This window comes from Anas platyrhynchos, chromosome 25 (assembly GCF_047663525.1).
Source record: "Anas platyrhynchos isolate ZD024472 breed Pekin duck chromosome 25, IASCAAS_PekinDuck_T2T, whole genome shotgun sequence".
NCBI lineage: Eukaryota > Metazoa > Chordata > Aves > Anseriformes > Anatidae > Anas > Anas platyrhynchos.
In genome coordinates this window covers 932,944-946,315 of record NC_092611.1, presented here as the reverse complement: position 1 = coordinate 946,315, position 13,372 = coordinate 932,944, and the positions used below count along the sequence as shown (strand labels likewise).

General features: G+C 40.8%; 1 protein-coding gene and 1 long non-coding RNA gene across 2 annotated transcripts; both read left to right on the top strand.

Moving 5' to 3' along the window:
* Positions 1-2,825: 2,825 nt before the first annotated feature.
* On the top strand, positions 2,826-4,505 carry LOC139999422 (uncharacterized). The gene is made up of 3 exons (XR_011804886.1): positions 2,826-2,955; positions 3,749-3,850; positions 4,406-4,505. It is a non-coding gene; the product is annotated as an uncharacterized lncRNA (long non-coding RNA).
* A 1,916-nt stretch (positions 4,506-6,421) lies between these two features.
* Positions 6,422-11,193, top strand: LOC139999421 (cysteine protease ATG4A-like). Its single transcript, XM_072027640.1, has 6 exons — positions 6,422-6,617; positions 6,727-6,805; positions 7,692-7,837; positions 8,893-8,949; positions 10,087-10,198; positions 10,471-11,193. Exons 1-6 carry the CDS (start codon positions 6,435-6,437, stop codon positions 10,533-10,535), a joined length of 642 nt encoding a protein of 213 aa, XP_071883741.1. The 5' UTR covers positions 6,422-6,434; the 3' UTR covers positions 10,536-11,193.
* The last annotated feature ends 2,179 nt before the right edge of the window (positions 11,194-13,372 follow it).

The window sequence follows — 13,372 nt, the reverse complement described above, 5'->3', positions numbered from 1 at the left end:
AAACCACAAACGTAGAAAAAAAATATCATTTCCTTATTTTATTTAAACATATATAAAACATATATAAAACATATATAATATGTATATATAACACATATTGTGTTGTAAAGCCCACAATTCCATACCAATGACAACAAAATCATCTAATTGAGCATGCAGTTTTCATTAACCTGTTTTTTTTTTTCTTTTTTTTTTTACAAATACCCAACAACACATACACATGTGTTGTGTTGTGTTTTTTTTCATCATTTCTCACTGAAGCAATACCCATCCCGTATCAGATCTGTGTCATTACTCTAATTTTTGTTCCTAATGTACTTGAAAAACTTCTTAACTCTATTGATTGCAACAGTGGATTTTTTTCCCTCCGATCTTAACTCCATTTATCAATTACTTATTCTCTTCAATTCCTGCTTTTAAGAGATGGTTAGGTATTCACCATCTCTCACTATTACTTATAGCTTTTCTTTTCTTTTTCAGTAGTTCAGCCCTAGTCAACTCGGAGGTGGGCAGCAGCAGCTTCTATGGAGCTCCTATGCTGAAAAAAAAAAAAAAAAGTTGAGCCTTGAGGGAAAAGGAAGGTGGGAGAGCCAGATGGGGCAAGAGGAAGGGAGGTGGTTTGACCAGGACACCTTGAGGGTCTGGGAAGAGAAGAAATGGATGGGTGCTTAAGAAATGAGCAGCATCACAGCCTACATACGGAAGAATTGTGACGAGCAGTTTAGAAATGTGAGCGATTGGTGGTCTTGTGTTGATCGGCAGCTGTGCTCCATGGTTATAGCTGTAATTTCAGCAGGTTACTGTGTAAGCCGCATGTTGCTCTGGGGCGCTGGGCTCGCCAGCAGGGCCGCAGCCCCGGGAGGAGCGGGAGCCGGCTGCTGGACCTGCCATGGTGGCTGGAGAGTGGGGCGGTTGCTTGGGGAACGCGGGCAACGGGGGTTCCGTCCCAACGGCTGACCAGCCCCTCGCCGACATCTTGGGGAGGACTGCAGGCTTTGGAGCCAAGCAGGCTGCCCAGCGCAAGACTTGGCCATCCCCAGCAGGCTTTCCCTCCCACGCAGCACTTGCCATGCCCACGACGCTTCCACACCACCACTTGCCCGGCCCAAGGCTTGCCCAGCCCACGACCAGCTTCTCGGCCTCAGCGGCAGTGCCCATCCTTGCCATTTCACCGCATGGCACATTCCCAGCAACCCAGACGAAATCTGCCCCATCAACACGAAGCGTTTCTTCAGCCAAAGAGACCTCGTCCCAAAGAATTCCCCTCTCTTGGAGGACTTCTCCAAGCACTTCCTTCCCCAGGGAATGGTACCCACCCCATTCAAGACTTCCCATCCCAAGGCTTTTGCTTCCCAGGGATTTCCTTCCTAGGGAACATTGCCCATTTCCTAGCCCAATGGCTTCCCACCCCAAGGAAGTCTTCCCATGCTGTAGCCCCAAAATGCCCCCAGAGGGCACCTGGCAGCTACTGGGAAGGAAATGAGCTCTGTCATGGTGAGCTAGCCGCTCAAGGCCCTGCTCTTTGGCCCAGGTGTCTGTGAGGCGGTGTTGGCAAGGAGTCCTGTTGTGAACATAAGAACATAACATAACAGAAGAACATAAAATCACATCAGAGAGAAAAAAATATAGAATAACAGAACGCGACATAGGAACATCAAACAAAGACAACTCTCATGATGTGGTCTGATAGGATGGAGGAGAAAGCAGAAATCCAGCAATGCTGTCTTTCCTACTCCTCAAAACCAATTCCGTTGACAACTGGGAATGCTTCCAGCTGGAAAAAAATGCCAGAATGAAGTGGAGGACTCCTTGCCATCACTGTGTTTCTGGAGCACACCTCTACCTTTCTGTCCAACAGGGGGTTCTTCTTGGGAGATAATTGCCCAACATGAAAAAACACAACCAAAGCCAGAGGACCCATCTCCGCAACAAGACGATAAATAGAAAAGACATCTCTAGATGCAGACCCCAGAGCTCCAATTCACTATGTCCCACTAGTGGAAGTTATTTTTTAGGCTTTGTTTTTAAGGCCACTGGCTGCCTCCTCCCTTATGCTGCCCATTCTCCCTGTTGTCCTGTCTTCTTTCTCCTGCATTGCTTCCTTTCCTTGGTGGACCTTGCTGAGCTCTTTGATGTTTTGTTGTATATATATGTATGAAGACATAAACCTGTTAGAGAGTGTCGAAAGAAGGGCAACAAACAAGAGGGTCTCTTTTAAGAGGGGGATTGAGGTTTGTGGCAAGGTTTTGGTAGCAATTTAGGGGCTGCACTGTGCTGGACACAGCAACAGACGCACCATAAGCCAAAGTCAGACAATAAGCCAAGGTGTGTTCACGCGTGGTTTACTGTGGTTTACGTGTGGTTTACGTATAGAAGAAAGTTTTCGCCTATTGGTGAGTATACTGCAGATTTGCTGCATTGTTCTAAATTAAATAGCAAGATAAGTGATGGCATCGTAGGCTGGGAAAATATTTCTAGAGTATCAGCGCATTTTGAGCATCATTTTAACTGTTTATGCAAACATGAAGATTATTAAAATCAGTGTTTATTTATGTCTGTATGTAAACAGGTGATCATGTTGTATAGCATGCAGTAAATGGTTTGTGAATGCTGCTTGAAGAATGAAAAGAGTAAGTCAGCTCCACAAGGAATAAATGAATTTTGTTTATTTGTGCAATGCAGAGATTAGAATTAGACCAACAGCATGGAACCAAAGTCTTGCTCTGTGCCTTTTATCTGTAGGACAGTTCATGGAGGCTTCAGCAGCCCTATCTGTTTTCTAGCACTCTGAAATGTCCTCTGTGGTGCTGCACCCAGTTGAAAGCCTGCACTGATTGTGATGAACTTTCCTAACAGGAGGCACGGGTCCTTCGTCGGACGCTGGCTGGGGATGTATGCTGCGATGCGGGCAGATGATGCTGGCCCAAGCACTGATCTGCAGACACTTAGGGAGAGGTGAGTGCTGGTCCTGAGGGAACTTCGGTATTGTCTGCAGACGCTTCTTCGTAAGTACTCCATTAAAAGCACAAACCCTGAATTTATTAGTGAGACTTTCTTTGATGCCCTGGTAACAGTTCCTAATGAATCAATTCATATTCAGCTGGGTGAAATCATCCCAGCCTGAAGCAGAGAAATAGGCATAGAAGGAGAACAAATGGGGAATCCTGTCGCCATTATTTTATAAACCTTTTAGTGTAACACCCAAGTTGAGGCCAAGGGAAAACCTGCCACCGTGGGACAGTGCTCTTACCCTTCTCTTCACTACTCACTTGTCAGCAGCACGAGGTCCAAACCCCCCTGGTGCAAGCTCTTAAGCATGCATGTCACATCCCAGGATGCTGCCAGTGGAGTGTTTGGACTTTCTGTATGGATCTTATGTTGTTATTTAATGGGTGCTTAGAAATCCAACAAGGTCTAAACACAGCCTGTACTTTTAAATAATCTTGGAAGATCAGAGATACTGGAATGGCTATCAACACGCAGCATGATCCGTCAGAATATGTTTGCAGTTGATGTTTTTGTTTTGTTTTATTTTCCCTGTTTTTACAATCTAGCCTATGATGATAAAGGGCAGCTTGATGATAAATAACAAGCTTGGAATTCTAGGAGCTCTACACAAAATGTAAATATTCGAGATGAATTGAAATGTCTTTTAACATCTCATTATAAAGCTTTCTGCTGTCTAGACATTTGATCAGTGTAATGAAAACGTCACCATTTTTTATTCTATATCAATTTTTCCTTTCAGACTGGCAATGGGAAAAACACAAAAAACAACCAGAAGAATATCACAGAATCCTACGATGCTTTCTCGACAGGAAGGCTTGCTGTTATTCAATCCACCAGATGGGTAAGAACAAACATAAACTTTCAGGTTTTTTCCACTGAAATTTCTACTGTGTTGAATCACTAATTTGCAGTATGTTAATTCATAATTTTAAAAAGTGGATGTGAAGACAATGTGTATGCTTATACAAAAATAAAAAGGTATGCAGATGGGCGCAAAGACTAGTAGTACAGAAACATTCCCTGAGACCTAAATAAAGCCATGTACTAGAATCTAGCTCTTGATAAACTCTGTAAGCCTTGGGTACCAGAGTCAGTAATGTTAGAATAGACAGTCTTGTAGCTTATTGCTGTAATTTGTAATAAAGGGCACTAACATTTGTTAACTTGTAATTCTCATTGTAGTTTAGAAGCCTTTTGTTTATTAAAGAAACTGGCACTCCCTAAGTTTTGAAAAGAGCATAGATTGAGAAAATAATTGTTATTGCTAAATACAGATTGCAGTTACTCTAGAATGTTTGACAGTCACGGTATTTACTGTATATTGTTCCCACATTCTTTATGGTCTCATTTTTCTTTGATTTTGTGTACGTGTGTCTTTTTTTCACTGTGAAAACAGCACAGGTGGGTGTTGGAGAGGGGAAGTCAATTGGAGAATGGTTTGGACCAAATACAGTTGCTCAAGTACTAAAGTAAGTGAGATCATAGCAGTCTCATTCAGAACGTACTCCCCTGGGGCAGCCAAGACAAGGCCCAGGCAGAGTTTTGAAGGCTGCATCTCCCCCTGTCCCACAGTCAGGAATGTACTTGCCATCTATTTACAAGTGCAGCATGGAATGTCATGCCACAGCTCGGTGTGCAGGTACTGAGTTGGGAATGGGTGACCTCTAAATTTTAATAAAGGAAGAGCCTGAGGAGAAGAAACTGCAGGAAAGTCTCCTGCTATGCCGTCTGCATGCCCTCACCAGTCACACCACAGACGTATATTCCTTTCTGCACAGTGGCACAGCTCTGGCAGGTCGAGAGTGCCACCGTGTAGGTCGGAGTGGTGGTGTGAAACATCAGAGAGAAGCCATCTCGGCTGAGGAGGGAACTGAGCTGCAATTCCTCCCTTTCTGAGCAGCAGTTCTGCCAGCAAGGCTACTGGATAAAGATGGGCAGCTCCTCATAGTCTGGGAGCCACACTGAAAGGAACTGAGGCTGCTCAGTTCTCCAGGGGTACGTGGAGGTGTCTTACCTCAGGCAGGGGCTAGGCTACAGGTCCTGTGAGCTCAGCAGCAAGTCTTTGACACCCTGGAACAGGCACATGATCTGAAGAGGGAGGGGAGCTGAAGCATGCCCTGGACTCCAGATCTTTCATGGCCAAGTTTTTCATGGTGAAACGCTCACCCCCATTTCTTTCTGGCTTATTTGAAACAGCTAATTCTGCCAGTGCAGCTTAAGAGTGTAGCTCCCTTCCCCAAAGGTTTGGATTTTGCAGAAGTGGACATAAAACTGTGTGCTGCTGTCTCCCACTGAAGTTTTGGTGCCCCAAACCCTTAGCTGATTTAGCTTTTAACGCCCCATTTCTGCTGTGCACGCAGGCTCAGGCAGAAGTAATTCCACTGAATTCAGTGGAATTTCTTAAGCAAAAAGTAATCTGCAAAACTGGCATAGGAATTTTTTTCTTTTCCAGATGAGAAAAGACACAATTGGGCAAGAACCCAGTGCAGAGACTGTCGAGTGCAATAAAAAGTAATAAACTTGATGTAGTTGAACTGTTACTGTCACTGCACTTAGCAGTAAGACAAAACAGTTTGCACATGGTGCAGCGCATATGTTTTTCCTGGTACCACTCAGTACCTATTTTTCTAAAGATATTAAACATTTAATGTTTAAAGTTTTCTTTTTCTTACATGGAGACTTTAAAAAATGCAGAAAGGATGTTTTTTCTTAAGAAAAAAAAAATAAATAAATGGTTCTGAGTGTAAAGCTACCCTTTTGATCCAACTAGTTTATATTAATTAGTACCTTAATGTTTTCTAGGAAGCTTGCTTTATTTGATGAATGGAATTCATTAGCAGTTTATGTATCTATGGGCAATACGGTGGTCATTGACGACATCAGTAAGTGACACCTCATCAGTTTTCTGGTAACAGTTTCTGATTTGACTCCATTTGCCAGCATGTATCTAAACATGAACAAATACTTGGGGGGCCATGGGTTTGTCTTGCAAGGGTAAGAAGAGGGAAGAAGGACATACAAACTCAGTTGTGTTTTTTTGATCCCTGATGCCAACTTCGTGCTCACATCACTGGATGTGAAGAGCTCCTTGAAGAATTTCTACTGTCATCATTGCTGCCATTTCATTTCTCTGGCGTTTTATAGGCAAAGCTTGACACTATTAATAACATTAATAGGACATGTCACTGCAGTCTTAAATTGTCATCCCCCAATCATTGATCTAACGTCTCACTTGGACGTGCCAGCACATACTGTCTGCTAGAATTACTTCTACTAAATAGCTGTAATTGCCATGCCCGGCTCGTTTTGTCTTGGGTGCCCTATAAAGATCCCTGGCAAACTAGCTTAATTCACTACTGAGAGGAAGATCTGCTTTGTGTTCCTCTGTGCGTTGACTGATTTCTAGTTTTATTCCCGCAGAAAAAATGTGCTGGTCCCCTCCTCAGAGCAGCAGCGCGTCCCACAGCAGTGCACATTTGCACAGAAGTGCTCTTGGCCGAAGCAAGAAGGCAGGAGGCCTCTGCACAGGCTGGAAAGCCCTCTTGCTTATTATACCTCTACGACTAGGGATAAATCACATAAATCCCGTATATATTGATGCATTTAAAGTAAGGTTTTCTTTCAATTCATTGCTCGTTACTGTCAAATAAGTTTGGGTATCTGTGATGTCAGTAAAGAAATGAATGACAATTTCCTTTATTCCTTTTGAACTCCTAGGAATGCTTTAAGATGCCACAGTCTTTGGGAGCATTAGGAGGGAAACCAAAGAATGCCTATTATTTCATAGGATTTTTAGGTAAGGAAAAAAGAAACTTATTCCAAATGTGCAGATGATCAAAAGAGAACATTTTTTGAAGGGGAAATAGTAAGGGGTCTAAGCGTGAACCTCTAGAAGTAAAGAAAGATGAGAATAGAATAAAATAAATGAAGAAGCATATCTAAAAGAGTTTAGAAACAGTATGAGATGATCCTTAACAGGAGCAGAAAGTTAACAGCAAAGCTAGGTGTAAAAATAAGTGATGACATCAACAAGAGCAACATACTGAGAATAGCTGATAGCATTTGACAAGTGTATTGGTCAAATGTCACTTTTATTTTCTTGTATTTCAAAACTGTTTCTGATAGCAGTATCTTTTTCACCTTTTGCATACCTTCTGTTATTAAGTATTGCTCTAATTAATTTAAAATGCATTCCTTCAGATTTCACCCCACTTTGGGCCAAAATTTTGCAACCCTATTTTGTCCTTTTGTAAAACCTAACCTGTTTTAGTTAGGCTTTTTTGTTCCAATTTCTGAATGAATGCCTAATGGGATTACAGATTGCATCTGTGAACATCCTGTACCTTTTAATCTGTCAAATGTTAGTGTTTACAACACTTGAGATTTAAAAAAAAAAAAAAAAAAAAAAAGTACTGGATCTCACATGGAAAAATAAAAGTATGCGACAAAGATAGAACATAACCACCCAAAAAATTACAGTAATAGGTGACAATAGGAAGTTATACTAAATACCCTGTGGGAAACGCTGTGTCTAAACCTTCCGATTCTCTTAAAGAATCCCTAGCTGGAAAGTCTAGATTATACTGACTGCAATGGCAATCTAATTTCTATTTTACAGTTCTGGACCAAGTGCTTATTAATGTCACTTGCTTATTTTTAACATACGGCTTTTACCCATCCAGGCAATGAGCTGATCTATCTGGACCCTCACACCACTCAAAGCTTTGTAGATTCAGAAGAAAATGGCACGGTTGACGATGAGAGTTTCCACTGCCAGGAAGCCCCACATAGAATGAAGATCATGAATTTGGACCCTTCAGTAGCTTTAGTAAGTGTCAGGAAATCTGGAATGCATGTACTTTATCTCAAAGTAATGTCTCTCTACATTGGTAAGGGCAGCAATGCATCTCCTTGAACAGAACCAAGATCACAAAGCTGTCTTCTGTGATCAACACATAGTAGTTTGTACATAACTACATGGAGAATCTTAGGGCAAGTGGGGAGCTGTCTGTACTGTAGGGAGCTCGCTTTGTTTTCTTTACTGAGCAGCTTTTACTTCTTTCAAGAGGCATTATAATGGTCAGAGCAAGGAACTGAAACAGGTTAACGTGTTTTATTCTATCACTACTTTATGTTTGGTCACCTCTAGACAAGTTACTTAAACTTACTTTATATCATAAGTTGAAAATGTTTAAGTGGAATTATTGTATTTCACCCCAAATTACAAATACAAATGTATTATTTGTAATTCACCCAAAATGTCATGGGGGTACTGTGGTATTTGAAAAAATTGGATCTGATCCCATGCCAGTATCCTGTGATTGGGTGATTGGCAGTTGTCACCAGTGGGATGTGTTTCTAAAGCTTTAAACAATCTGTAAAGATACCGGTATCTGTCATTCATTCACATACCTGTTTTTTAATACTGCTGCTTTTTAGAAAGTTTTTTTGTTTTGTTTTGTTTTGTTTTAATACTTAACTACGTAAGTGTGCAAAATGTGGCATGATGCAACGAGACAGACAAAATCATAATGAAGAGCAAATATTTTCAGTATAGATACCAGAATGGAAATGTTCCTTAGGTGGTCCATCATCTACAAGTTTTCAGCTTCTGCTGATACCTGGACTGTAGGAACTGGGTGGCGCTCCATGGAGGAGCACACAGGAGCTGCTGCTATTTTTTGCTTGACTATTTCGTTAGGGGTTTGCAGGGCCTTGTTCTCCCCGTGGGTTCTCTCCCTAGAGCTGCCACATATTTGGAGTCTTATATCTACTGATCGTACAGGGCATTACTGTATCAGAGGTCAAACCGCCTTACCTGCTGGTACCACATACCTACCATCTGCAAAGGTAAAACTCTGTGTGTTTGTTTTTTCCCCTAAGGGCTTCTTTTGCAAAGAAGAATGTGATTTTGATAACCGGTGTAGTCTTGTACAAAAGGTAAGAGTGGGAACTTAGCATCTCGATTTGTTCTTTATAAAGTCTGGTTTTTATTGTCTGTTTTTTGTAAAATTTTCCTTTGCATTTTCCTTTGTATACAAATTGTATGAGCCATGGAGAAGAATGCATTAAAGCATCAGGGTAAGGCAATACTACTGAATTGCTAATTGGAAATTGTTCAGCACTTTACCAGCCACAAACCCTGCCAGTTGGAAAATGGGTGTAAACATCCACACTTGAAGGTGTTACTGGGTGACACTTGCTTTTAACTTCTAATTCTCACTAAATGACTAAGGTTTAACTGCCATATTGTAGTGATGTATCAATGATTTGCTTCCTGATCCTTTTTTATTGTTTGACATAATAGATTGCGTGTTCTAATTATGACTGTTAGTCCCTGCTATCTTAAAGATCTGATTCTGTAAGTGCTGCAGGCCTCTAGCTCCTGCTGATCTAGGGAGAACAGAAGGTGCTGGCTGCCACAGGAAACAGACTTGAGGATGTTTCTGCATGCAGCTGTTAAGCTAAGCACCAGACGTCTGAATGTAAAGTACCATCAACCTCTAAAGGCATTTATTTAAAAAAAAAAAAATCAGTTTGTAAATAACTGAAATACAGGACAGAAGGTAACTTCTCTTTGAAGAGGAATAGCGTTTGGCTTCAGGAACACCTTTTTTCCTGACCAAAACCTGTCCTTCAAAATCTGATGCGTTTTTTTTTTTTTTTTTCCCGTTTGGAGGAGCTGATAGATCTGTCTTTTGTGCTATTGATCAACAGAAAACTTGAGGAGAGTTCTATGCAAGCAACTTTCTTTTAAAAAGCAGAAAATATTGTACATTCCTAGTGTGCTTGCTACATGTCAACAAAATTACAGGTTTGCAGATATCAAAGCTGATATCAAAAGATGATAAGACTGATAATTTGTAGTACAGTTCAAGAGATCTGTCTTCCAGATGTGTTTTAACTAGGGATGTATTACAGAGACCATGGTGCTTGGATTTCACAGTATGTCTGTATAAAGACTTTATTTTCCTGATGGACATGCGTAATTAAAAAACACTTTCAATTAAGCAGACACGTTTTGTGTTTGAAGCGTCTCCCGAGCCAGCTTTTAAAATGAAAGCATTCTGTCCTCAGGAGATTCTAAAGCAGCAGAGTCTACGGATGTTTGAGCTGGTCCAGAAGCACCCGCCACACTGGCCTCCTTTCATACCTCCAACAAAACCAGAAGTGACAACCACAGGAGCAGGTAAGGCACCGATTAAAAGCCTAATTGTGCAATGTTATGTTCCTCGTTAGCAAATAAAAGAATAATCACAGGTAGAATAACTATCCTTTGTGAGTGTCAAGCAATATATAGCAGGCATGTATCCAAACAAGCCATACAATTGCTAGCACAGATTTTTTTTTTTCACTCTTACAAAGTACTTTTCTGGAATGCGTCTTTCAAAGTTTTTTTTTTTAAGTGAACAAAATCAGGCATGTCTTTAGAAGCATTTTTTTCTTTATCTTTTTTTACAGAACTCATTGAATCTACTGACAAGCTATTTGAATTGGAAGAAGAATTTGAAATCCTGAGTGTGTGACGAAACTGTGGTGACTCTTCTGAGTGTTGAATATATCGGTAATATTATTGCATTGACTTAAACAGCCATGTTAGCCCCGAAGTGCCTGAAATTATGGATAACAGAGCACAGAAATCTAGTAGCATCCAAAACTCCAAGGGCAGTTTAACACACAAGCTTCCCCGGATGGAAAGGCAGTAAGAGATCTTGTGATAAGATGCTTAAAGGGAATCTCTTTTTAACGTACCTTACCTGGAGACAAACGGGCCTTTGAGATTAAGGCAAAAATACATGTATCACTGGGCACCATGTTTGGAGAAAGGGATAACCCAAATGGATATTTCTTGCTCTCATATAATAATGCAATAGTTTAGTTCTTCAAGCAAAACAGTCTTCAGTTAAGGAGGATGTTTACTTCTGTTCCCTCCTGTGGGCTGCGTCATAGCAAAAATACATCGTCTTGTTTAAAAGATCGACTGGATCAGGAGAAAATTGTTTCCTTGTTAAATATTTTAACATGTATTTGAGCAACCAGACTTTATTACAAAAATGTTTCTGTAAAAGGAACTATGTCTAATGTATACATTTTGCAATAGCCTTCCTGTTTCTGGGAGACCTCAAGAGGAACAGGAGCCTCAAATAGTTGATACAGATCACAACCACTGTTATAGTTATGGTATATTTCACCTTGACCTTAAAATTCAAATGATTAAAACTTAGGTTATTTCTTTCCGTGTTAAAACGAGTCAAAGGTGGTTTAACTGTACCTTATTTATTTTAGAATAGATTTACACAAGTTTCTCTGTTACAGCACTTTATCTGTGCATCTAATAAATTTCTTAAGCTTTTCTTAGGTTGTATGCTGCTATGTTTGGTTAATTTGTGTGAACTAAATATAAACCAGGTTATCTTAAAACTTAATATAGAAGCGTACACAGATTACTGAATTGTTGCTTTTTGACTTCTTGCCTTTTGAAATCTGTTTTGGTAGAAGTGCCTTAACCCTACAGGTTTATCAGAACAGCCTGGGCAGTTTTATTTCTAAGGCAGAGAATCTCTGTGGTGGTTTTCTAGCAGCCATAAGAAAAACAGTTCAGAATAAAGAAAGGCAAAGATTTTTAATCCATGCTGAAGTTCCTTTTCACTACCAGACAGTCCCCCTTGTGGTCATTTTGTCATGCTAGTGTAAAGAACATGAATTGCAGACTTTCATCTTCACCAATAAATGACAACATAGAGAAATACTGAATATTGTCTCCTCTCACTTGCACCTCTCGATCAGGGCCACTGTTTTTTCAAACAAAAGAGTTAACGAGATCCTATTGCATCTTGTTTAATGTTTATTAACTACAGTTTGGAAACCACAAACGTAAAAAAAAAATATCATTTCCTTATTTTATTAAAACATATATAAAACATATAAAAAACATATATAATATATATATATATAACACATATTGTGTTGTAAAGCACACAATTCCCTACCAATGACAACAAAAAAATCATCTAATTGAGCATGCAGTTTTCATTAACCTGTTTGGTTTTTGTTTTTTTTTTTACAAATACCCAACAACACATACACGTGTTGTGTTGTGTTTTTTTTCATCATTTCTCACTGAAGCAATACCCATCCCGTATCAGATCTGTGTCATTACTCTAATTTTTGTTCCTAATGTACTTGAAAAACTTCTTAACTCTCTTGATTGCAACAGTGGATTTTTTTCCTTTCGATCGTAACTCCATTTATCAATTACTTATTCTCTTAAAATCCTGCTTTTAAGAGATGGTTGGGTATTCACCATCTCTCACTCTTATTTATAGCTTTTCTTTTCTTTTTCAGTAGTTCAGCCCTAGTCAACTCGGAGGTGGGCAGCAGCAGCTTCTATGGAGCTCCTATGCTGGAAAAAAAAAAAAAAAAAAAGTTTAACCTTCAGGGAAAGGAAGGTGGGAGAGCCAGATGGGGCAAGAGGAAGGGAGGTGGTTTGACCAGGACACCTTGAGGGTCTGGGAAGAGAAGAAATGGATGGGTGCTTAAGAAATGAGCAGCATCACAGCCTACATACGGAAGAATTGTGACGAGCAGTTTAGAAATGTGAGCGATTGGTGGTCTTGTGTTGATCGGCAGCTGTGCTCCATGGTTATAGCTGTAATTTCAGCAGTTTACTGTGTAAGCCGCATGTTGCCACTTCCTTGATCAAGGCAATGCTGTTCAGTTGCAGGGAAGAGGGGCAAGACTCAGGGAAGAAACGGAAGGGAGAAAACTGTACACTGTGGATATGCACACGTAGCCATAAAATCAGTGCTGGACAGAAAGAGAGACAGACTGACAGACAGACAGACAGACAGAACGAAAGAAGGGAAGGAGGGAAGGGAGGGAGGGAGGAAGGAAGGTAAAGGGAGAAAGAAGGAATACCCCACACTCATAAAACTGAGAAAGATCCAGGTGTAAAAGAACGTAAAAGAAAGACAACTGTCATGTTGTGGTCTGATAGTTTCTGGGAGAAAGCAGAAACCCAGCAATTCTGTCTTTCCTACTCCTCCAAACCAATTCCATTGACAACTCTGAATGCTTCCAGCTAGAAAAAAATGGAAGAATGAAGTGGAGGTCTCCTTGCCATCACTGTATTTCCGGAGCGGATTTCTGGATAGTCCCCGCAGCCAGCTGTAGGGCCTGTGCCAGGCTTGGAGTGGCTGCAGGGAACATGCCAGGGGCTCGAGGTGCTCTCTCACTCCCCCTCCTCAAAGGGAAAGGGGGAGAAAATACGATGCAAAGGGCTCCAGGGCTGAGATAAGGAGAGGGCGATGGCTCAACAAGTATCGTGACGGGCAAAGCAGACTCAGTAGAGTGACCCTCAGGG